Source organism: Macaca fascicularis, chromosome 8, assembly GCF_037993035.2.
Source record: "Macaca fascicularis isolate 582-1 chromosome 8, T2T-MFA8v1.1".
In the NCBI taxonomy this organism is placed as follows: Eukaryota; Metazoa; Chordata; class Mammalia; order Primates; family Cercopithecidae; genus Macaca; species Macaca fascicularis.
Genome location: NC_088382.1, coordinates 100,552,245 through 100,579,224, shown reverse-complemented (window position 1 = coordinate 100,579,224; position 26,980 = coordinate 100,552,245). Strand labels below are relative to the sequence as shown.

The following is a 26,980-nucleotide window of genomic DNA, read 5'->3' as shown; positions in this document are numbered from 1 at the left end:
ATGTTTCACATGTTTGCATTTATAGAATTTTGCTACTCAAGCTTTTTAAAACTATGTTTGGTTTTGTGGAAAATGATCTTGTCCCTTTAAGACACAAGATTCTAAAGTGTAAGTCATAGTTTATTACTGCCTTGTGGTAATGAAGTAGAATTTGAAATCTTATGTAACAACAATAGGTGTAAAGTATAGCTTCAAAGTTCAGATAAAAAAAGTGGGAGAAGATAGTCAGGGCATTACAGACTATATACAGATTGGTCAACTTCCCTAAAAGAGAGATTAGGTGGGTTGTTTCTTACAGTGACAGAGGCTCTCAATGTTCAAGCTGTAATATCAGTAAAGGATGATAAATGGCATGTCACGGACAGAACAGCTACTCAAGATGGTAGCTAATCTAGTTACCAAATGTGTATACAAAAATTAATCATTTTCCAATATAGCACCAACATTAAGTTAGGAAGTTAGAGAGGGTGGCCATTTATAAAACAACAAAAATATAAAATATATATGAACAGATTTAACAGGAAATGTTTTGAACCTATATGAGGTATCATAAAAATATTTAATGAGGCATAAAAAGAAGCTTGAATAAATGAAAAAATATATTTGTACCTGCATGGGAAGGGAAAATATTACCAAGATGACAATTCTCTCAAAATTACTTTATAAATTTAATGAAAATTCCAATAAAAGTTTTTCCCAGAATTGAAAAAACAATTACAAAACTTATGCAAACATGGCAAACTAAGGGCAAAACTGCTAAAGAAGAAGAGTCAGGCCAGGTGCAGTGGATCTCGCCTGTAATCCCAGCACTTTGGAAAGGTGAAGTGGATGGATTGCCTGAGCTCAGGAGTTTGAAACCAGCCTGAGCAACATAGTGAAACCCTGTCTCCACCAGAAAAAAAAAAAAGAGAGAGAAAGAGAAGAACAATCAGAGAAGACCTGCACTTTTACATTTTCAAAAGTATCTAAGTACACACGAATTAAGATAACGTGATAATAATACTTAATACCAGAAAAAACAGTTTACCACAGGAACAGAATAGTGAGTTCTGACACAAAACTGAGTACATTATAAGTATTTAGCAAATAGTAAACACGGCATTTTAAGTGTCAACCGAGAAGTAATAGTTACCTATTTTTTAAAAAAAAAATCAGTAGGACTCCTATTGGAATGCTTTCAGATCCTTTATAAATTCATTCAGAGCCCAGAAGACCAATATTTTTGCTTACTTCTCTCCAGTACAGTAGCCTTTCCTTTGGATATATTTCATTCTAGTAAGTAAAAAGCTAAATATCCATTGTTTGACATGGGCATGTAACTTCTCTTACTTTCTAATTAAAGTTCATTTCTCTAATGACAACAAACTATAATAAACAATATGAACTTCCTTGCCTAGAACTTTGCTTATGCACCTTCATCTTTTGATTTCAGGATTTAATTATGATTTCAGCATTTAATTATCATCTGCTTCTGTCTATAATTTCTTTCATATATTCCTCACATATTACACTGAGTTCTGGATAGCTACTTATTCATTTGTCAAAAACAAAACTGAAAATATTTCTAACAGAGAAGCTAGAAATCTTTATGCCTTTGCTGAGACACAGCTGAACTCTAAAGACTGATTGTTTCAAAGACCAAAGGCACCTAATACCAGAAATGTTTTGTGTCATGATAGAACTTACAACTGCAGGTTTATAGCATGTTCATATGGAACCACATAAACCTTAAATAAAAAAAATTTAAATGAGAATCACTTGGTTTAAATTTCATTATCTTTAGGATATCAATAAATCAACTAGCCACATTGTGACTCAGTTTCCTCATTTTTGAAATGGGTATATTACCTTTTGCCTGAAATTCCTTACAGGGATGTGATGAAGAGTAACTGAAATACTGTATATTAAAGCATATGTGAAAACTCCAAGGTGCTATATGAACACTAGTTGGCATTGACAGCTATTCCTCATCCTCTTTTTGGTCATAGCCATGGAAGCCCTAGACTGGCTGGAAAGAAGAGTCATTAGGCATCATTTGGCAACTTGGCTCAGCAAAGTCAGATCAGTCACCAAGAGTCTGGTGGGGCTGCAGCAATGGCTAGAAAGAACCAGTGATGTGGTTGCCAGGTAGGTACCAATCCAAGTCTTGAGCCTGCCCAGACATTACTATGCACTCTGTCCTCCATCCTCCTAGCATATCCACCTTAGCCACTACTTTGTTGATGATCTTTGCCTGAATTAATCGCCTACACCACTGTGTGAACTCTATCAATAACCTCAAAGTGGTTTTTCATCACCTTTAAATTACACCCAAAGCCATGCTCACATGAATTAGAAGGGTTAGGGCTCTCATCTCAGTTCTATCTCCTCCTTACCCACTGAGAGGTGGAGGTTTTTCTGTCCAGGAAGTAGGTACTGCAGAGTCCTTCAGGATAACTAGGGTCTGCTACGAGAACATGTTCCTCCTTACTTCATTGAGCAACCTTCCCAGAGGTGTTGAGTTCCCCTTTGCCAGGTGCTGGGCAGAAGTCTGGTGAGGGCTGCATGGAGGAGTCCAAGGCTTGGACCTGACTCAGGGTTTCTCTCCTATTGAACCAAACTTGCAACCTCAAAACACTTCTCTCCTATTTTCCATCCTCCTAGTCTCTACTTCTTCTTCCCTAAACATACTCATTTTGACAGAAAATTTCAAGGAAAAAAGAAGATGTCAAATAAACGGTTTAAAAAGTACTTTTTTTTGTGGTTGCTCTGAAGTCCAAGAATAATTTCTTCATCTTATTTTTAAATACTTAAGGATTGAATACTTAAAGGATTGCAATGAAACTATAATGAAAAATTAAAATGCTTGCCTTCTGTAAGCCTACAAGGGTATTTTACTATGCCACATATGGTATCATTTCAGCTTGGATATTTTGCCTGAAACAAGGGAAAATTTTAATAATAAATCCTACATAAAATTATGGTAATGATGTTTGTCCCAAATAGAAATTCTGTGTCCTATTGCTATTTCATCTTTTTCATAGTAAGACTCAAATAAAATGATTGTGATCTTTAGTGAAAGGAATATGGAGCCCTGGGAGGCCCAGATGCTCAACATAAAAAAAAATTAGAGATAGAGGAGAGATGAAAAGATTAAGATAAAGGGATCTGTAGATGCTAAAGAGAGAATCAACATAGATCCCGAAGACAGATGTAGGAGAGTAAGACAGAGACAGAGGCCCGGAAGTGCTAGGATTCAAGTCTATTTTTTTCTTTAAATTATTGAAAATGTACTGTAGGGTGTGTTTGTTTGAAAAATAACTGTCAGAAGAAAAAATATATATACACTTTAATTTTGGAACATTTCATGGCTGCACTCAGTAAGGTAACTAACAAACCCTAAATAATTATTTTGAAAATGCCATTCTTCACTTTAACTTGTGATAATCTCCTTTTAAGCCCTGCTAATAAACAGCGAATCCCATTTGTGTTTATATAACATAGCACATGATGAATTCAGCTGTAGCATCAGAATTCTATATTTGCTTTGAGATCACAAGCACTTCGCATACTAATGCTGCAAGTTAACTTATCACCTCTACCCTGTAGAAAGAAGAAAAACTAATGGACAAAGCTATTTTTTTGTGTGTGCGAAACATTCCAAAGTCAGACAGAGGGTTCTGGTTTTAGTTACCTTTGGGACTTTCAAATGGCTATTTGGAATTTGACCTACGGTGTTTTGTTCCAGAATAACAAGCAAAGTAAAATAATCCATGCAGCCCTTGAGGATCTGACAAAAGACTGGGGTTAAGGGAGAAGGAGGAGGAGGGAAAATAATGACAGATTGTATTTGTCCTGAGTCATCTGGAGTTTAAGGTAGGCAGCTAAATCCCATTTTATCCATTCTCTGACACTGCAAACAGAGGTACTGCCTGTCAAGATAGATCATAAAAGGCTTGTATTTCATTTTTCATAAAAGCCTAGAACAATCAGATCTTCCTACCAAGACAGGACTTTTTATCTGGGTAGAAATACAGAGACAAATGCTAGATTTCTCATTCCGAAGGGTCCATGTGCTAGACAGTGTGGAGAAGATGTCTATTCAACAGTGGCTTGAGAAATGTCAAAACTCCTGCATTTTATTCATCTTTGAGCTATTACACAAAGGGGCTTTTTCTAATTTTAATTTTGACTATTTCTTTTTTCTTTTTCCTTTTTAATTTAAATCAGAGACATATGTTTTTCTCGATTAAACAGTATGATAATATGAATCACAGGCATTTTTAAGGGTCAGTGCCAAGAAAAAGATTTTATAACTTAAGAAACCAAAACAACAGGTTGACCTCAATTTAAATCCCACAAAACCTCATTGTCTTAATACAAGGAAAACAACATGATTTTAGTGCATATTTCTGAGGAAATAAGGAAGATTATATAACTTGTTTTTTTCTTCGTATTAGAGGAAATCTGGAAGCTTCTTAAATTAACTTAGGAGCAATTTTTCTTTTAGGAGCAAAAGTGTTTAGCTTTTGGAGTTATATGTGTATTTATTTAACCAATCAATTAATTTAATCCATCAATAAACTTTTTGAGTATGATTTTAATTGTCAGGTCCTGTGCTAGGTTCAGAGTAAACATGGTGAGCCAAAAACAAAACAAAAAAACCCCCAAAACCAAAAAGCAGTCACTGCCCTTCTCTCTCTTTACAGACAACAAACACACAACAACAAAAACATTGCACAGTTACTCACTGATTATGATAAATTGCCAGCAAGGAACAGATGAGCTACTCTAACAGAGATGACCCTTTCTTTTTTTTAGATGGAAGTGGTCAGAGAAGACCTTTCTGAGGCCATGGTATTTAAGATGAGACTTGAAGAACAAGAAGAAGCTAGACACGCAAAGCAGAGAATTTTTTAATGGCCATTTCTGGAGAGAAGTTTCCAAGGGATGAAGTTATTATACAGTTTCCAAATATTCCTGAAGAGCTCTAAAGAAAATGTGTTCTGATTCCACTTTTTACCTGTTTTCCTTTTTTCTTTCTCTCTCTCTTTTTGGAATTTGTTATTTGGATATAGGAAACACTAGCCTGGTGCTCCAATTTTCTTACATTTTCTGTTTTCCTTGAAGTTTTAGGGCACTTTCTGAACTTTATTTTCCAAAATTCAGTTGAGTCTTTATTGTTTTCCAAATATCAACATTTCTTATCCAGACTAATGAACTAAACTACTCACTCATCTTTCTGATCCTATTCCTCTATATTATCCACCCCAGTTCCAAGTTAATTCTTATATGGTCTTTTTGAAAGACTGCATGAGTTTTTTTTACTTCTGCTTTAAATATTTGCTGACTTATTTGCACTTAGGATACAGGCCTAAATCCTTAGCTTTGCTGACATCATGAAAGGTGTGGGGCCTCCCTAGCACTCCAGTTTCATCTCACGTCATGCCACTCTTCGGTACTTCATCCTTATTGTCCAGCTTCATTTCCTAGAGTGTCCTGTGACCCTCTTGACTCAGAGCCTCTGCATGTGCTGTTCCCTGTATTTAGGTCTCCTTTGTTCAGCTCTACCAACTTCCTTTATCTATAAGTGTTCAGGTGTCGTCTCACCTCCAGCATGAATTAGATGTCTTGTGCTTCTCACTGGGCTATACTGTAATGCTTAGTGCATTAGTCAGTTCCCTCATTGCTATAAAGAAATATGTGAGGCTGGGTAATTTGTAAAGAAAGGAGGTTTAATTGGCTCACAGTTCTGCAAGCTGTACAGGAAGCATAGTGACTTCTGTTTCTGGGGAGGCCTCAGGGAGCTTTCAATCATGGTGGAAGGTAAAGGAGAAGCAAAGCATATCACATGGCCAGAGGAGGAAGGAGAGGGGCAAGGAGGCGCCACACACTTTTTTAAACAACCAGATCGCATGATAACTCACTCATTCAGCATCAGGAGAACAGCACTGGGGGAATGGTGATCCATGAGCCAATCACCTCCCACCAGGCCCCACCTCCAACACTGGGGATTACAATTCAATATGGGATTTGGAGAGGGAAAAGATTCAAAACATATTACTTAGTTTACACACTTGTATCACCACCAGGCTGAGAGCTATTCTAACAGCTCTTTGTATCCTCAACACGAAGCACAGTCTTTGGCATATAGTGTTTATAATTATGTTGCAAATGAATAACATAGCTCATTTAATATGAAGAAAAATAATCTATCAGTGATAATAAAGAATCTATACTTGAAAATAGGTATGATTTTCAAGAAAACTGTTTTTCAAATAAGAGATTTTTATAGAAAATAAACATTAACATTTTCTTACTTTCTTTGTTTTGCCCATTGCCTTCAGGATGGAAAGATTCAGGTCTTCAAGTGCTGCTAGTACATTCTCATACTCGCCCAAGTGCTGAGAAAAATATTCTGAAAAATGAAAATATTGAAATGAATTCATATTTGAGTTTAGGTAACCATAAAACAAAAAAAATCAACAAATTATTTATTCCTTAAATGAGTAAAACAAAATGTCAGCTATAAGTAAAAACTGGAAGGTTTCTAAATAAGACTAAATAAGGTGACAATCTGTTCATTTTACTAAGACATCAAGAAAAAAGAAAAAGAAACCTGAATGATTACCATTATCCTTGAAGAAATGTTGCTTCCTACAAAAGTAGGAAAAAATGAATCTGGATCTACTGACAAGGATGTTTCAATAAAATATTTTTTTGACAACATAGTATTATAGATCTCACTGGGATAGTAATTTTAGAAAATAGTTAAGTTACATTTTTTGTTTCTTGGAGGAAACATTTAAGGAAGGTAAGCTTTTTTCAAGGTTAAGAGTCAGTGACGCAAAACATGAGAGGGTCTTCTGTGGCACCTTCTATGTAACTGTCCCTGTCACAATCTTTTTCTTTTTTTTTTTCAACAATTTGGGCAGAGAAAAAGTAAAGTCTATCACTTTTTTCAGTTGCTAGGAATAAATAATATAGTGGATTTGTGATTAAAATTAAAAGTATGGAACATGAACTGATCCTAAACTAGTAAGTTGAAATATGTATAAATGCAAAGTCTTATATTTACTTATAGAAATCTATACATTTCTATAATGAAAGCAAACTAGCTTAACATAAATTTATATATTGAGAAGATCTAGGGTTTTCAGACACTAAAAAATGAATAGTTCTCACCATTCCTGTGAACCCTTCCTTGGATGAACTGTAGTTTATTACTGTGTCTCTTTAATGTGCCACAGTATTTGTGGAACTAAATTGAAATGATAAATATAATCACATATAAGCCACTTGAGATTATGGGAATACATTTCAGCATGTTTGATGGAAACCACATTGATTAATTTATTTAATACTCTAGGAAATATTTGTTTATACTGATATTAATAACAACTGGAAAGTGCCATTGACTGATATATTAATTAATGTACAGACTTCTTTTGAGAAGAAAATAAACACAGGTGAGCACTAAATCAATTCCAGATCATGGGTGTCAAAATACTGTCTGTATACACTTAGGTTAAAAACAAACAACATATTTTTGACAAAAAGTAAAATGCATTCCTAAAAACAATGTGGTGCAAACTATCTCTTATAAAGATTCTTTAGAAAGTGATTAGTTGGAAGATAAATAAGAATGTATTTACTCCCTAAATACCTGCTTCAAAATAACATTTTAATTTGTGGTTATAATGTTGACTTTTTGATAAGGTTGACAAATATGTCTAACTTTATTTGTGCAATTATTTATAACAAAGGAAGTCCCTGTGCAATTATTTATAACAAATTAACACTCTTCATCAACCAGTGAGCAGTTAATGTGGCTGTAGAATATTCATAAGTTGGAAAAATAATGAATATCAGAACTGAGTCTATACTATGTTGAAACAAGCAAAAAGCATTAAAAAAAAAAAAAAAAAGCCAAAAAGTGAAGCTGTTACTTCATTTTTATTTTAAAACTTGTATATATAATGCCTCAAAGAGGATTGTGATAGGGGTTTTAAATGCAATTAGACAAAAATATGAAGTGAAAACATGCTGTGCCTATAATCTCAGCATTTTGGGAAGCCAAGGCAGAAGGATCACTTGAGCCCAGGAGTTTGAGACCAGCTTGGGCCATGCAGCATAGTAGTATGTGCCTCTGATCCCAGCTACTTGGGAGGCTGAGGTGGGAGGATTGCTTGAGCCTGCAAAGTGGAGGCTGCAGTGAGCCGTGATAGCATCACTGCACTCCAGCCTGGGCTACAGATGAGACACTGTCTCTTAAAAAAAAAAAAAAAAAAAAGAACGTGAAAACAAAAAAATTGATGCTAAAAAAGCAAGTCTCTCTCTCTATCTATACATAAATATATATAGACTATATATATAGACTATATCTATAGATAGATAGAAGTAAAGCCACTTTTTAAAATAAATATTTCATTCATAGACAAGATGTTTGGCTTAATTAGTAAAGGTTCCTGGAGAGAATTTAAGTTGTCTTTCCACTTTGAAATTGGACCTATGCACACAGATGCAGGCATATGTGATAAAGCGTATGAGAAAAACAATGACTAGAAGTTTCAGAGCTGACACCTATCTAGACTTCATTATTTCTTTCCTTCATTCATCCATGTGTTCATCCCAACCCTCCAAGTTAGAAAAAAGGAACAATCACTAGACAGTAAACAAAATGACTGAGAAGGAAGAGAATTACCATATTCAAGTCGTCGATAGGAGCTTAAGTTGGAAATCTAAGTGTAAGAGTTATTTTGAGGTGGTGCAGCTCAGTGTCACTAAGGCTCTTTTAGAACTTACTCACTGAGGGATATGGGTCAGGCAGTCAAGGCAAGGGGGCTCCAATAAACTCAAAGAGGGAAGTTAGATGAAAGAGCCAGACACATCCAACATAGATAAAGAGGGATAACTCCCCTCCACTTCATCATAGAGAGTGTTCACTTACTCATTCTGTGGCCTAACATACCTTTACTTAGGGCCTTTTATGTGCTAGGTGCTATTGTAGGAGCTTGGAATACAAAGGTGAAAAGACAGAAGCCCTACAGTCAGAGAGGAGAGATAAACATTCCAAGCATTCCAAGAAACAACTGCAGTACACAGAATCATTGTTAAAGACAATGGTTTGAGAGCCCAGATACAAGGTACAATCCAAATAGAGGATAAAGCAGGAGAATTGCTTGAACCAGGGAGACCGAGGTTGCAGTGAGACAAGATTGTGCCACTGCACTCCAGCCTGGCGACAGAGCGAGGTCCTGTCCAAAAGAACGCCCAAGTCTGCCTGGGTGAGTCAGAGAGGACTTCATAGGAGAAACACCACCAATGGCTCAGTTAACAGATGAATAGGACTGAACTTGCTGGATACTAGGAGGCAAGGCATGGAAGCAGCTGTTTTCCTGTCATGTTTGCAGGAGTATGTGTAGTTCAGCACTGCCAAGATATAAAGAACAGGACTGGAACATATTTGAGAATGGGAGGCAGCAAGGAAACATGCTAAAAATCAGTGATGGGAGACAAAGCTGTATGTGTTGGAAACAGTCCTCGCCAGATGCTCTTTGATCCTCAAGTCTAGGTCAGTGTTTTTGACCACCTGCATCAGAATCCTCTTGTACCTCACTGTTCAGTTTGTTTTGTGGACCAGCAGCATTAGTTTCACCTGGGAGCTTGTTAGAACTTAGTGTCCCAGACCCGCTTCCAGTCCTGTTGAATCACAATCTGCATTTTAATAAGACCCCCACGTGATTTGTAGGCATAACCTAAGTTTGAGAAACACTACTCTAGGGTACTTGTTAGACATTTAGATAACTGAGAGGGTCTCATCTAGTAAATCACAATATTTGGGTTGAGGGTGAGGTTCCCTAGGAGATGATGATGCAGAGTAAATCTGAGACCACTATGGGCAATGGGAAGCCATGGAACAATTTTGTAAAGGAGAGTTATATCCTCAAATTTTCCTATCAGAAAAGGAAAGGATGCACTAAGGATGATTTGGGAATGTTGGTGACACCATCAAGAGAGAAGGGAGGCATCAATTGCCAGGAGGGATTTCATCACACAACTAGGACTATGAGCCATGCCAAAGCTGTGAAGTGGAATGAGGGGTGGAGTCCAGAATTTTGCAGATCTGCAAACTCCAAGATGTGGCAGGCAGGAGGGAAGGACAGTGACATCTTTGGAAGTGGCTGAGCTTCAACTAAAGTTTTATTCCAAGTTTCTCGTGTTTCTCATTTGAATCACAATGCAAGTGTGAGTGGGGCAAATGAATATTGTCCTTAAGTCATGGCATTAGAAAGAAAGATTTGGAACAAATATTGGTTCTTTAAAATGCTTTTCCTTTGGTAACTATAATAACTTCCTGGAGAAAAGACCTATTTTGTTGAAACCTGTATGTAGGCTTCATGAACTTGAGCAAAATAGAGTTGTATTGCACATATGGCAATATGTGAAAACCAATCCTCATCAGTTTAAGTGAAGTATCATTGAAAAGTAGAGTCTGAACATTAGGTATGATGAAAAAGTAGAGCACAATTTATAAGCAGATGTAGTAAGCCTGTTATCTGTCAGAAAGCAGGCTATATTCTCATGGATATCCAATGTGCCATCTTCTCTACTAAAATGCTAACAATAAATTAGTTTCTCCATTTCTTTCTGTACTTAATCAGTGGTATTGCATTACCAAACTACAGTTTTGTTTTGTTTTTCTATCCTGCACCTTAGTCTTTCAAGTTGTTGAGTTTTCAGATCAGCTTAATAATTCTGTCAGAAGCAAAGGACCCACAGCTGCCACAAAAGTCTCAGCAGAAACTGGTCTTACAAAGTAGTCTCATGAGTTCAGATGAGTCATCTAAACTTCTCAAGTAGTTAGAATTTCTCAAGTAGTAGACTAGGTAGAAAAGAAAATAATTGAGATGAGAGAGAGTGTTAAAACCCACATGTTCTGAATAGGGAGGTCAGTCAGATCTAGAAATGTGGGCTATTTTGAGGGGATGCAGATAAGCGACACTCAAACTCTTTTATACCTCGATCATCAGTGACATGTGCCACTGGGGGAGGACACAGCAGTCTGGAGGAGGGCATAGAGCCTTCTGATTTCCTAGCACCCAGACTTGCTGGCACAGGTCTCTCAGCACTGTCCGGGCTCTGCCAATGCAAGCTGGTGCTGCTCTGCAGCCTGGGTGCTTAGTGCACAGCTACTGAAAGGAACCTTGGGTATGAAGGGAATAAGCTTTTATTCTGGAGTTTCCCATACCCTCAGTTTTTAATCCATCTTATTTATAGAGTTCATAGAACTTTAAAATAGTTTAATATTTTATAGATAACAGCCAGCTAGATGAGAAATTATGCTATTAAATATATTCAACCTTGCTCACAGATATGCTTTCTTACAGATATGCTTTCTTACAGATATGCTTTCAGATCAAGCACATTCATTGCAATTATTCTTCACCCATCTATAAATATTTCAACTACCTATTCTTAACTACCAACTTCAAGATCTGCAAAACGGTTCAGTAAAAATGAGTAAGGTTATGAAAACAGTCATAAACAGGGTAGGGCCAGGAAAGGTAGTAATTACACTCCTGAATGCTTTAGATTGGAGCTAATTATGGTAGAAATACAAAAAGTTTTAATGCCAGAGTTCAAACACAATTGCCTAATTAAAATTGAGTTATGTATTGACTGATAGTGATAAGGTATGGCAAAAAAAAAAATGCACTTAGGAAGGCCTTCACGATTGGCACTTCTATAAACTGCTGGTGGGTGTGCACCTTAGAGAAACCTTGATTGAGGAATTACATGTTTGGGAATCTACTATCCAGAATTACTTGAACATGAGTGTGAGAATAATGTATATGAGAATATTTACTTCAATCCTGTTTTTCCCATAGAAAGTTGGATTCAAATTGAAAATCCATTAAAAGGAATTTGATTGAAAAAAATTAAAGAACGTGAGACACTACGCAGCCTTCAAATGAAATGAAGGAGAAGGGGATGCAATTGTACTAATCATATAGTATAATTACTGTTGTAAAAAACAACAACAACACATACACATATATATCAATGTCAACATACACATAATAATGTCTGGAAGAATATGTTCCAAGTAAATAGTGGAGCTCAGTATTGGGGACGACAATGAGTGGCAGAGAAGATTGACATATTAGCTTATACGCCTACATAATTCTGTTAAATTTTAAAAATAGTAGTTATGTATTACTTTCACAATTAAAATTACAAAGACATTTTTTTCAAAATAAATATTTTAAATTCTAGGTCCTTAACTTAGTAACTGACAAATTAAGTAAAAGCCTCAGAATTAAAGTTTTACATACCTGCAACTTTTAATTGGCTTCTAGGAAAGAACATATGAAATCTACTTTTCATGCCAATCAAGTTCTGCCCCTCCCACGCACAAGGGGGAATTTGTGCTGGGTGTGAATTGACATATTTCACTTGCTAACACTGAAGCATTTGGCTTTGATTAGAATCCAACTTAAATATTTACTTTATATTCAGAAAATAATGAGAAATGAAATGACACTCTGGAGATTAAAATGCATATTCTTGAACAGAGAGGGGGAGGATTATAACACATGACTGTGAATACAATCACTGGATTTTAAAAACACAGAAAAATTCCTGTTGAATTAAAGCCCCACATACCTATTCCCTAACTAAAACTATGGGGGGAAAATCATAGTCAAAGCTTTTTCCATAAATACAGGATAGGCACCTAATCCAGTTCCCCTATTATAGAAAAAAGGCATAGTTTTAAAATATTTTTTTCAGTAGAGGAATAAGTGGAGCTATGCTATCATACTTTAAAGTTTGAAGTACTTTTAAGGGAAAATAGATGATAACACAATATTCCTTAATGACAATAGGCAGGCAACATAGCAATTAAAGAAGAACCACTTAGTGTTTTTATCTTAAAAGCCCTTATAACAGTTTGCTTTGTCATCAGCTGTGGCCTACCCAGGCAAAGTTAAGTGAAAAACAAAGAATAGATATAAATGAATGATTTGAGGAAATAATTACTTTGGTCTGACATAGCTAGACATTTTAGGGAAATTGGTCTGCCACCTTAATGAAATTATCAAGATAATCTTGTGTTTTCCATTTTATCTTCTCACTACACTGACCAGGACTGTGTGCACATAGATGAGAGTGGACCATAACTTGGCCTTTACGGTGACTGCTATTCATGATAAAGCCTCATGGCAATGGTCCATATGGGCACTTTCAGGTACTTAACCATGTGTGCACAATGCTACCATCCGACTGTGCCTGAAAGAATGGCACAATTTTCCCTGTTGGTATTTCATAACTAACAAAAGCATGACCTCCTTTGGTACCAGAGTACCTTGCTCCTCCATAAACATATTTTGAATTTCAGTTGGATTTTCCTCCCTGAACGTGAGATGGACACTATGCTAGGATAAGAAGCATGAGTTTTTAAAAATCATTGGAAAATTTGAAAGGTCATGGTTGGATATTATGCTCATTTTGTTCAGTTGTTGCCTTGAAATCCTGTATTCTGATATGTTGTTATTGTATAACATCTTTTGATGTTGCTCTACCACTTTGATGAAATAGAAAATAACCACTTGTGAATATAAGAAAATGGCCTTTTTGATGGTTTTGGTAAACTCTAAAACTGTAAGAATTATAAGATATTCAGGAAGTGCTGGTGGTTTCAATGAGGAGTTCTCAGAGAAAACTCAACTCTAACTACCAAAAATGTTTTGAGCAGCCTAGACAATAAGATCAAACTTGGATAGAAGTATTACCTTAAACATTTATCTTAAAACATAAAACATTAAACCTTCCAGTGTTCAGAGAAATATAGCTGTTTCAAATTGAATAGTCTCATAATGTTCCATTTTTTCATAAAATAATAAAATTTAAAAATTTTACCTTTCCATATTTCTAATCTTTAACTATTGTTCCAACCATAAAGATGAATAAAATAAATGAAGATGCTATTAAACCAGACATTTGTAAAGATTTATCTGTCCCCATTGAATCACTTGTTTTGCAAGTGACATTTAAAACTCCAGAATGATTTAGGCAGGTATGAGACAAAGTTATTTTTACATTTCAAGAAAACAGCTTTGTAAAATAGTAACAAAAGGCTTGTGCAGAGAGTAATGAAGTTGTATTAAACACCAATTTAAAAATATATTCAAACTTGTGGAGAATTTGCTCTTGTGAAACTAATGTACTGATTGTAATAACAAATCTTCTATGTACAAACTAATGAGGTCCGACTGTTTCTGGAGTGAAATACATGGATATTTTGAGCAATATTCATGGATAAAGATAAATGCCTTGAGATCTCAATTAATTTTTCTTTTTCTAGAACTCCTAATATACAACATAAATTTCAAGGTTGATGTATATCAAACAATACTCTTTTTGCTTCTTAAACAAGTAATGGGTTTGTCTGATCTTAAAAGAAACACTTACCACATAGTTCTTCTGTGTCAAGATTGCTGAAATGATTAAAAAAAAAAAACAGTGTTATTACTTTGGTAATATTTTTAACTACGTTTTTAAATAGTTAAATACAGTTAGTCTCCAATCTATGTTATTAATTGATAGTATGTAGTTAGGGTATTTCTCTTATAAATTCTACATTATTTAAGTAGTCATAGGTCAATTAACAATGATTATGTCAGATTCTTTGGACAAATAATTCCTGATATTCGTGGTTTTCTCTGCAACAAGATGGGGAAAAGAATGCATTTTGGTAAAGAATGTAGGCTCTGCAGCCAGAATGCCTGAGTTCAAATCCTGACTCTGCAATATACGTTCTATGTGACCCTGGATACTTTACATCTCTGTGTCTCAATTCATCTGACCCAAGATGGGGATAATAATAATTTCTGGTTGATGGGATGCTGTAGGGTTTAAATGAACTAATACATGAAGTACTTAACTGTAATTGGCACAAAGAAGGCACTGATGAATGTTAGTTATCATGAGTCCTGACTTGATAGAAATGCTAGAATTTCCTTCCTAAATTCAATCTTTGAGGTAAGTTTGATTCAATACTTATTTCATATGATTTCTAAAACAAAATAAGAAATTACATTACTAATCAACAATATAAACCTATTACTCTTAAGAAGGCAAATGCAAAACATCAAGATGAAATGTTAGCAAATATAATACATGACTATAAGAATAATGTCCTTTTACCAAGATAGGTATGGTACAGGAATGCAGATGGTTCAATATCAGGTAATAAATCAATATAAGTTATTACACTATAACTTAAAGGAAAAATGATCATACTAACAAATGCTAAATGGGAGTTTCCTAAAAATTTAACAGTAATTCATAAGTTTTCAAAAGTTTAAATGAAACAGAAATAGAACTTAACCTTGTAAAGATGCTGAAGACTATTAAAGAGCAACTGCTAACATTAGTAGTTAACTGAAAATCTTGACTTTATATAGTTGTCACATGTCAATGCTCAATGTAAATATTCTTCCTAATCCAGTTGTCCTTTAAGTAGTAGCCAGGTTTGCTAACCAGGAGAGGCATTGGTATAAACATTACAAACATTGGGTGCTTTTACGAGCTCTGTCACTCATTTTTCAAAGTTATTTTAAACTCAGTATTTCATTCTAGACACTAAATATTTGATCTTAGATAAATCATATCTTCATAACTAAATGAATATTTTTGCAAAGTAATATTTGCCACCAGGTAGAATATGTTAAGTCTTCTCCAGTAATTTCGATGTGGGCTCCTATTCATTAATTCATTCCACAAACATTTATTGCTATGTTCCAGGCATTATTCTAACTGCCATAGATGTATGAGGTTGCAATAGATACAAAGATGTATCTGTCAGATTACTTGTCTCTAGAATCTCAACTTAGAAGTAGACTCATCAGCTACTCGGGAGGCTGAGGCAGGAGAATGGCGCAAACGCGGGAGGTGGAGCTTGCAGTGAGCTGAGATCTGGCCACTGCACTCCAGCCTGGGAGACAGAGCCAGACTCCGTTTCAAAAAAAAAAAAAAAAAAAAAAAAAAGAAGTAGACTCATACAGCACATAAATAATTTTAATGCAATAAAATAGTTGTTATGAGGGAAATAGAGAATTGGCAAAAGGTGTCAGGAAATACATCATAGAAGATAAAATTGTCAAGCTAAATCTCAAACGTTAAATTGCTGAGCTAAATCTCTAAATAGGAGTAGAGGAGGCAGGCAAAGGAAGAACATTCTGGTTAAAAGAAACACCGTTTGTAATAAAAATTAAAAGTATGAAGAGAATGTCATTAAATATCGGAAAACCGAGTAATTTTTTTAGTTAGAACATAGGTCAATAATGAGAGAACGGAACTAGACAATAAAAGGCCTCATATGATAACCTAAGAAGTTTCTACTTTACCTTTCTGTCAATTTGGAATTATAGAATACTTTTTAAAAGGTGAATAACATGGTTATATTTGCACTTTAAACAGGCCACTGATGGGTTGTTGGTTGGACAATGTATTAGTCTGTTCTCACATTGCTATAAAGAACTACTGAAGACTGGGTAATTTATAAAGAAAAGAAATTTAATCGGTTCATGATTCCACAGACTGTACAGGAAGCATGGATGGGAAGGACTTAGGAAACTTACAATCATGGCAGAAGGCAAAGGGGAAACAGACACCTCTTACATGGTGGAAGCAGGAGGAAGAGAGAGAGAGTGAATGGGGAAGTGCTACACACTTTCTAAGAACTAGATCTTCTGAGAACTTACTCACTATCGCAAGAACGGCAAGAAGGACATAAGCCCCCACCATGACCCAATCACATCCCACCAGGTCCCTCCCCAACACTGGCCAGGCACGGTGGCTCAAGCCTGTAATCCCAGCACTTTGGGAGGCCAAGACGGGCGGATCACGAGGTCAGGAGATCGAGACCATCCTGGCTAACATGGTGAAACCCTGTCTCTACTAAAAAAAATACAAAAAACTAGCCGGGTGAGGTGGCGGGCGCCTTGGGAGACTAGGGCAGGAGAGTGGCATAAACCCAGGAGGCAGAGCTTGCAGTGAGCTGAGATCAGGCCACTGCACTCCAGCCTGGGCGACAGAGCGAGACTCCATCTCAAAAAAAAAAAAAAAAGAAATTCAACATGAGATTTGGGTGGAGATGCAAAGCCAAACCATATCATTCCTCCCCTATGCCTCCCAAATCTCATGTCCTTCTCACATTGCAAAATTCTATCATCCCTTCTAACAGTCTCCCAAGTCTTAACTCATTTCAGCATTAACTCAAATGTCCAAGTCCAAAGTCTCATCTGAGACAAGGCAAGTCCCTTCCACCTCTGAGCTGGTAAAATCAAAAACAAATTAGTTACTTCCAAGATACAATGGGGGTACAGGCACTGGCTAAATACTGCTATTCTAAAGAGGAGAAACTGGCCAACACAAAAAGGGCTACAGGTCCCATGCCAGTTTGAACTTCAGCAGGGCAGTCTTTAAATCTTAAAGCTCCCAAATAATCTCCTTTGAATCCATATCTCACATCCAGGCCACACTGATGTGAGGGGTGACCTCCAAAGGCCTTAGACAGTTTCAGCCCTGTGGTTCTGCAGGGTCCAGCCCCTGTGACTGCTTTCATGGGCTGGCATTGAGTACCTGTGGCTTTTACAGTTACAAAGTGAAAGTTGTCAATGGATCTACCATTCTGGGGTCTGGAGGATGATGGCCCTCTTCTCACAACCCCAGTAGGCAGTGCCCCAGTGGGGACTCTCTGTGGAGTCTCCAACCACATATTTCCTCTCTGCACTGCCCTAGTAGAGATTCTCCATGAGGGTTCTATCCCTGCATCAGACTTCTGACTGGATATCCAAGTACTTCCATTCATCCTCTGAAATCTAGACAGAAGCTCCCAACCCTCAGTGCTTGCCTTCTGCACACCTGTAAGCTCAACACCATGTGGAAGTTGCCAAGGCTTAGGGTTTACACCCTCTGAAGCAACAAGTAGAGCTGTACCTTGGTCCCTTTTAGCCATGGTTGGAGCTGGACCAGCTGTGGCTGTGATGCAGGGCTCCATGTCCTGAGACTGCACAGAGCAGCAGGGTCCTAGGCCTGGTCCATGATTTTTCCCTCCTAGGCCTCCAGGCCTATGATGGGAGGGGCTGCCACAAAGGTCTCTGAAATGCCCTAGAGGCATTTTCTCCATTGTGTTGCCTATTAACATTCAGCTCCTCTGTACTTATGCAAATTCCTGCAGTGTTGAATTCCTCTCCAGAAAATAGGTTTTTCTTTTCTAACACAGGGATGGGCTGAGAATTTTCTAAACTTTTATGCTCTGCTTCCCTTTTAAATATGAGTTTCAGTTTCGGATAATCTCTTTGTTCTCATATATGAGCATATGCTGTTAGAAGCAGCCAGGCCACATCTTGAATGCTTTGCTGCTTAGAAATTTCTTCTTTCAGATATCCCAAATCATCTCTCTCAAATTCAGAGTTTCACAGATCCTTAGAACAGGGGCACACTGCTGCCAGTAACTTGGCTAAAGTATAGCAAGAATGACCTTTACTCCAGTTCCCATCTCCATCTGAAACCACCTCAGCCTGGACTTCACTGTCCATATCACTATGGACATTTTGGTAACAACCATTTAACAAGTTCTAGGAAGTCCCACTTTCCCTCATCTTCCTGTCTTCTTCTGAGCCCTCCAAACAGTTCCAACCTCTGCCTGTTACCCAGCTCCAAAGTTGCTTCCACATTTTCAGTTATCTTTATAGCAATGCCCCACTTCTCTCTTACCAATTTTCAGTATTGGTCCATTCTCCCATTGCTATAAAGAACTACTTGAGACCGCATACTTTATAAAGAAAACAGATTTAACTGACTCAAGGTTTTGCAGGCTATACAGGATGCATGGCTGGAGAGGCCCCAGGAAACTTACAATTATGGTAGAAAGGACACAGGAAGCAAACACATCTTATATGACAGGAGCAGGAGAAAGAGAGAGAGTGAAGGGGGAAGTGCTACACAATTTGAAACAACCAGATCTCATGAAAACTCACTCACTATCACAAGAACAGCAAGGGGGAAATCCACCCCCATGATCCAATCACCTCCCCCCAGGTTTCTCGCCCAACATTGGGAATTATAATTCAACATGAGATTTTGGTGGGGACATACAGCCAAACCATATCAGACAGAAAAAGGGTGAAAAAGGGGGCAACAGAACAGTTTGCGAGTTATTTCTACAGTCCAGGCCAGTTCGCAGAATGGGGACTATAATCCAAGTGGCACACAAGGCCAGTCACTGAAGGGGCAAGAAGAAATATTTGAACTTCTATTTGTATTTATATTTACTATTAAACATTTTTATAATTTTACAATGGGTAAATGTTAATACAGTGGTGCATTTGTATAATTGATAAATAAATCTATATACCTATATCTGGATTGCAAGCTAAAAAGCAATACCTAATAAGGGAGTTTGATCAGTAACAGTTTGGAAGTCTAGGAATGATAGACAGAAAAGAATAGATATATGCAAAGGATTCTGAGGTAAAAACCAGTGAAACTTGAAAATGTATTAAAGTCAGCATTAGATAGCTTAGAAATTTTTAATAGCACCATTCCAAACATTTTGGTCATCAAAACATGTCATTTTCCTAATCATAGTGTTTTAATAGCAGTTCAGACTTGAAAAGGACATAAAAGTTCACCTTGTTTTTATATTTGTTTTCCTCAGAATGGTTTGCAGCTTCATAATGAGATTTATTTTGAATTTCCAAAAGAATGAACAGCCCTAATCCATTATTGAAAATGAAATTACTTGGAATATATCATATAACACAGCAGTTTAGAATAATCTGCATGACATTAGTTCTACTTGTTCCTTAATAAAAGCCAGGGTTTATAAAGTACTATAGTGTTTGCAGCCTCATATATTCCTTTATTCAGCTGTTTTTGTGCTACGTTGTTAGTAGTGGGTAGTAAAACACTGTTGCAGAAGGCTTACATGGGTGAATTCTAGTGGAATTCATTTCTTACTGTGATATATATATCCATTCTTTAGTAATACAGAATTTTAAAAATAATATTAATCCATAGATAAGCCTAGTGTACATCTGATAGCATGCAATATTTTCCTGCTGCTTCTTATGTTTACAGCAGGAAACTCTATTTTAGTGATGCCATCAAATTAAAAAAAAAGCTAAATGGAAAGATGAATGCTGGTTACATAGTAAACATATTCCTGTTGAAATCTCAACATATTCCTGTTGAAAACTCAGAGGGTTGTTATACAAGAATACATTCTCAGTAGATGCCAAAGAAAAGTAAAGAACAAAGATGTTAATCCCAGCCTGACTGACAATACTGAAAAGAGTGAAAACAAAATAAATGCTCATTAGATGAATACCTAATTAAATTATATATCATTGTAAAATCATTAAAATATATCTAAAGGGGTGTCAATAACTTGGTAAAGCTGTGTTTAAAAGTTATGTAAATATTAAGCCAGATTAAAAATAGTATGCATTAGTCCTTTTTCACATTGCTACAGGGAAATACCTGAGACTGGGTAATTTATAAAGAAAAGAGATTTAATTGACTCACAGTTCCACATGGCTGGGGAGACCTCAGGAAACTTGCAGTCATGGCAGAAGGAACCTCTTCAGAGGGCAACAGGATAGAGAATGAGTGCCAGCAGGGGAAATGCCAGACATTTATAAAACCATCAGATCTCATGAGAGCTCACTCACTATCATGAGAACAGCATAGGGGAAACCACCACCATGATTCAGTGACCTCCCACGACACATCGGGATTATGAGGATTACAATTCAAGATGAGATTTGGGTAGGGACACAGCCAAACCATATCAAGGCGTATATACAATGACAAAAACATGTATTTTTACAGGCTCAGAAGAAATGAGCAGCAATAGCCAACAGTGGGCCACATTGCTTATGGATGCTAGGGCTTCTGGTGGGTTTGCTCTTCTGTCTATATAATTTTCCATATCTTTGTTTTCTCTAATCATTAGGTTTCATCCATAATGGGAAAAATAAAATAAACATTGTGATTAAAAAGAGAAGAAATCAGGAAACATAAGAGGCATGAAGCATAAAAGGTAAGTTTCATAGTTATTTTGTTCTTATTATTTAACTTCCTATGCACTTATTTGGTATAAATTGCATTTGATATGTCAGTTTGGACAAGACTCTCAATTTTGCAAAAAGCCACAACATACGCAATTTAACTCCATTCATTTACAATCCTTAGGGGCAGCTGAAGTTGTTTTGACTTTATTCTTCTGTATTGGGCACTCCAAGTTCTGATGATCCAAACTCCTAAGAAATATGTTTATTGATCAGGAAAATAAAAAATATTTGGGATATGCAGTCTGACATCTTCTGGGAATTTAGAATCCTCCTAGTACTCCCCTTTTATATGCCAACTCTCAATTTTAGAGTACGATCTCAAAACAATTTTGCATTCAGGTTAATATTCTTAGTTGTCTCTCTTTGAAGTGTTTTTCTACAGATTAGCTGTCTTTATTACTTCAGTTTATTTGTTTATGATATTATACTTTAAGTTCTGGGATACATGTGCAGAACGTGCAGGTTTGTTACATAGGTATACACATGGCATGGTGGTTTGCTGCACCCATCAACCCATCGTCTACATTAGGTATTTCTCCTAACGCTATCCCTCCCCTAGTCCCCCATCCCCCATCAGGCCTTGGTGTATGATGTTCCCCTCCCTGTGTCCATGTGTTCTCCTTGTTCAACTCCCACTTATGAGTGAGAACATGCGGTATTTGATTTTCTGTTCCTGTGTTGGTTTGCTGAGAATGCTGATTTCCAGCTTCATCCATGTCCCTGCAAAGGACATGAACTCATCCTCTTTAATGGCTGCATTGTATTCCATGATGTATACGTGCCTCATTTATTTATCCAGTCTATCACTGATGGGCATTTGGGTTGGTTTCAGTTCTTTGCTATTGTGAACAGTGCTGCAATAAACATATGTGTGCATGTGTCTTTATAGTAGAATGATTTATAATCCTTTGGGTATGTACCCAGTAATCAGATTGCTGGGCTAAATGATATTTCTGGTTCTAGATCCTTGAGGAATAGCACACTGTCTTCCATAATGGTTGAACTAATTTACACTCCCACCAACAGTGTAAAAACGTTCCTATTTCTCCAAATCCTCTACAGCATCTTTTGTTTCCTGACATTTAATGACTGCCATTCTAACTGGTGTGATGGTATCTCATTGTGGTTTTGATTTGTATTTCTTTAATGACCAGTATCACTTCAATATATAAATAAGAACAAAGGATTATGACTTCTTCCTAAAAAACCACTGTTTTAAACTCCTTTGCATTTCCTGACTATATTTAAGTTTATTTTTAGCTTCCTCTGCTTCAAAACTAAAATTTCTATACACCGTGAAACTAATTATGAATCTTTAAATTCTGGGTCTTAACTCATGTTTTACTGAGTTTTCTCTTCTTCACCCATCAGTCTGAATATTACCAGTGCAGAATAATTTTTTTTTCGGTTGGCAAAATAGTCTGCTAAACACTGCTACACCCGTTAATAGCCTAAAAGGGTTAATTGGGTCTTACAAAAACATTTACAACAGGCCGGGTGCAGTGGCTCCAGCCTGTAATCCCAGCACTTTGGGAGGCCGAGACGGGCAGATCACAAGGTCAGGAGATCGAGACCATCCTGGCTAACACGGTGAAACCCCGTCTCTACTAAAAAATACAAAAAGAAACTAGCCGGGCAAGGTGGCGGGCGCCTGTAATCCCAGCTACTCGGGAGGCTGAGTTAGGAGAATGGCATAAACCCAGGAGGCAGAGCTTGCAGTGAGCTGAGATCCGGCCACTGCACTCCAGCCTGGGTGACAGAGCGAGACTCCGTCTCAAAAAAAAAAAAAAAAAAAAAAAAAAACCTTTACAACAGTATTTGAGGCAGGATAATCTGACCCAATAAGCAATATGCTGAGCTACTCTGATGGAAGTAGATGCACCCATTGGTTTATTGGCAAACTAGCAAGTAACAAATATGCTCAGCCATCATTGTGTTCTCCATTTTACAAAGTAATATTATAATCTCTCAATTCATAAAGATAATTTGAGCAGATTATGCTTCCATTATCAACAGGTCAAATGTGTTGAGCAGGTTCTGGCACACTAGACAGAATGGCATCAATGAAAATCAACAGATGCAGAATTGGGAGATTAGAAGAATGATCAAATATCTAACCTTGCAAATATTTTTGAGTTGTTCTTAATTCCATGAATTATATTTGTAATTTATCATATACAAATCAGGTTAACAGCAAAGGGACAGTAAAGATTGTAGAAAACACTAACCTAGAAATAGATGTACCTCCTGCAATAGATCAGGTGCTGCAGATACCAACTAAACTGAATTGAGCTCTATGAACCGGGTGAATTTAACCTAGAAGAATGTGGTGACATAATAGATGCAACAAAAGGGATATCAGGAACAGATGTTATTCTGATAGCCCAACAGACAGGAGCCAATTGTTTCAGTCACCAGAGTACTGAGTCCATATCTGAACACTAGGGCCTAGCACAAACACAAGCCTGACTTCTAGAGGAACAAGGATATTGTATGGGTTATTAAATAGCGGTTTGAACTGTGCAATGAGCTGAGAAAGCCATAACCAGGGTAGAAGTGGAGACTGGTTCCTATAATCAAGATACTCAGTTGTCAGAAGCAAGATGATACGTAAGGTAAGGCTGTCAACATAGTGCAACATGGTGTTGAGCACAGATGAGAGCTCTTCAAATCCCTTCTGTTTAAGACCACAATTATTCCTAGAACCCTGAGTGGGTCGGAGCCTAAATATATAGAGGACTATGGAGACTTGTATCAGAGAGCATTTGGCACCAGTTGGCTTGAAGCCTGTCTTACAGAGGGTATAGTGATCATCACACACCCTTCTATCAGAAGTCTATAGGAGTCCAGTCTATAGGAGGTCCCATAAGCAAGACTCTGAACCTCTCTAATTCTGGGGCAAATTAGGGTCAGACTATTTTCATATATAAACACAGTACCTCATGTATGAGAGAGAAAATGGAATTGGCAAAACATATCATCTTATTTTTCTCAAGCTGCTGGGGATGAGCACTTCTTCCCTTTTCATTTTACTGATTGATTTTTTTCTTATGTCTTCCACCACCTGCTACTTCTCATATTTGTTGGATTCCATGCTCCTTCTGCTCAGCCTTTCTTCCATTCTTCTATAACATCATCTCCCTGTCACTGGGGAACTTGCCCTTAACAATGTTATTCCAGTGGGACTGTGGATTACAGTTCTCCATTTGCACCCTACCCCAATCTAACCCACCCTGGCCACAGACATGTGCATAGATGTATTCTCCTCTCTCTTTGACTGTGAGAAATGGTACAAAATTGAGCACACTGCATAAGTGGGGCTGTTAGAGTACTCCTTGGATATTTTATGTCTGCTCTCTTAGGCTCACCCTTACCTCTGAAGTGGCTAAGGTAAGATGACATAAGCCATGCACCATCAAAAGCTATTCCCTCTTCCCCACTACATGGTAGAATCCCATCTACAGCAAAACAGTATAGGACAATCCTGACAGAGAAATGATGGGAGAGAGGGGTAGGAGAAGGAGTGGGACAGCATAAATGAAAAAATAATATTAGTGACCCCAAATCCTTAGAATCTCTGTGACAAACTTTACACCAAGAGTCTCCACTTTTTGCAAGTCAATAGGTTATCTCATTTTGTTTATGCTATGTTGAGTTGGGTTCTGTAACCTGAGGCTGGAAGGAGGCTGACTTAAACAGAGAATTCACAATCAATGAGAGCACTACTAAGGGGAAAATTAAGCTTTCCATCACATGGGACATACATTTCCAGTCTTCTACTCTGTTCATTTGTGCCTGTTGCTGAGTAGTTTAAGTCCCTCCCTCCATCCTCCCTCCCTCCCTCCCTCCCTCCCTTCCTTCCTCCTTCCTTTCTTCCTTCCTTCCTCCCTCCCTTGCTTCCTTCCTCCCTTCCCTTCCTTCCTTCCTCCTTTTTTTTTTCCATGAGAAAGTTGTTTCTTATCCATTTTCTTTTCCATCTGAAACTCTTCCAGAGCCTCACAAATGTTCTCCAGAGCAGTGCTTCTCAGACTCTCTGTGGTACAGGATAAGATTTTTACATTTCCAGTTCCTGCCAGATTGATATTTTTGTTGAAAAGTATAAAAATTAATTACTAAATTGTGTGCTTGGAGGTTGTAGCAATATCAAATTGCTATAAAAGTTTCTAAACGACTCAAGTTTTCTTCCTATCTCAATATGAACAAGTAACACTTTGAGGACCAGCATCAGTCTTTGACCCACACTTTGAGTCACACCAGTATAAATAGCTGCTACAGTTCAAGTGGGTTCTAATACTTCTGTTTTAATTTTCAGAAGTTATTTCCAAGAAATGTGGGTTGTATCAGGAACATTAGCACAATATGGAATAAAAACTGGCTTCTATTTCCGGTAGAACTGCTTCTTGTTCTGCCATTAGTAAGTAGTCTCCATTGTCTAATCTCTTAAAATAATTGGATTTTCTAAAGTCCAATTTAGTCCAATTTTAATTGAAAAAAGAAATAATTCTAAATTTTTAAAACATAGGAAATAATGTAAAGAAAATATTAAATATAGTAACAGTCTCTCATCTCCTTACTAGTTAGTGGAATTTCTATATAAAATGGCTTGTTTTGGCATATATAAATTGTTTTTGCTAATAATAGGGGGTTCCACAAAATAAGTGGGTTTAAGTTTCAGAAGACTTACGCACATATTTTTATAAGTACACAAAAGCATCAGAAAATTGTTCTAATTTAAGAAAGCTTGGTGTGACTAAGAATGTCTTAATCTTTTCAAAAATTGAAAAGAACTCAAAGAAATAAGAATGTTACTTTAGAGAACAGGAAAAATGATGGGTTTAGGGTGTATTTATACTTTTGTATGTATGCATTGAAGAATTGTTTTGCATAATTCTGAATCTGGCATGCCTCATAAAATGCATGCTCAATCTTTCTACTAGTATTCTAAAACCAAATGTGTGGGTTTATTTCAAATGTTAGTTTGCTTTTGAGAGATCAGTCTTTGTCACCAGGAAGACAGTATAAGAAAGGCAAGTAGAAATATACCAGAAAATTGCTCAATATAGTGGAGAAAGATTGGGAAGAAAAAGTAAATTCTTTATTTTTTTCTTTCAGATCAGTATTGTGTTTTCACCAAAATCCATACAAGCGCTTGAAGTGGACAAAGGGGGACAATCGATTCTTCTGGGGTTTACATATACTGATGTTACTGGAAGGGAAGATTTTGCAAAAATTAAGCAATATATAAAGTTTAAAAATGTAAAGTGTTAATTATAAGTGAAAGAGAAGGAAGATTACTGTGTGGGAACAAAACACTTGGTATCTATTTCAGTTTTCTCATGTGCTCACACAAGTTTTCTGGTATTCTGAACTTTGCATGTGAGTTAGGGTGGGAAAATAAGGGAAATACTTTGTAAAAACATTTTAGACTTTTCATATACTTTATATTTCCAACATTCAATAGAATTTCTTCCATTCCACTTATTAATTTATCCCCTCAAAATATGGCTTTTTAGTGATCTTATATTTTAAAAATTCAGTCTCAAAGAGAAAACATATTAATTCAAACATAAACAAGTACAAAAGTCTGTGTAAATATGCTGAACAATATATTCCTTCAATAGCCTGCATATGCCCCTTCAGGACCAATAAATTAACCTCCATCATGGGTTTGCTTCATAAAATACCTCATTTTACTAAGGTTTCTAAAACTAAAATTTGCAAGTTTATTTCAAATATCAAACTTGCCACTGAGAACTCCATCTTTGTTATCATACATGTAGAATACCTCTGTGTTTAAATGGGTAATACATGTGCATTGCACAACATCCAAAACGTAAAAAGGTATCTCCAATGAA

The 26,980-nt window shown here is 36.7% G+C and overlaps 1 protein-coding gene and 1 long non-coding RNA gene across 2 annotated transcripts in view; one reads left to right on the top strand and one right to left on the bottom strand.

Moving 5' to 3' along the window:
• NECAB1 (N-terminal EF-hand calcium binding protein 1) overlaps positions 1–26,980 on the bottom strand; it is a 175,122-nt gene that overhangs the window by 78,863 nt on the left and 69,279 nt on the right. The window contains exons 4-5 of the mRNA XM_005563673.5: positions 14,455–14,480; positions 6,300–6,397 (exon numbers count right to left, since the gene is read on the bottom strand). Of these exons, the coding sequence (XP_005563730.3) occupies positions 6,300–6,397; positions 14,455–14,480 (124 nt within the window). The remainder of the gene's footprint in view (positions 1–6,299; positions 6,398–14,454; positions 14,481–26,980) is intronic.
• LOC141407433 (uncharacterized) lies at positions 1,843–6,225 on the top strand. The gene is made up of 2 exons (XR_012416503.1): positions 1,843–2,127; positions 4,801–6,225. It is a non-coding gene; the product is annotated as an uncharacterized lncRNA (long non-coding RNA).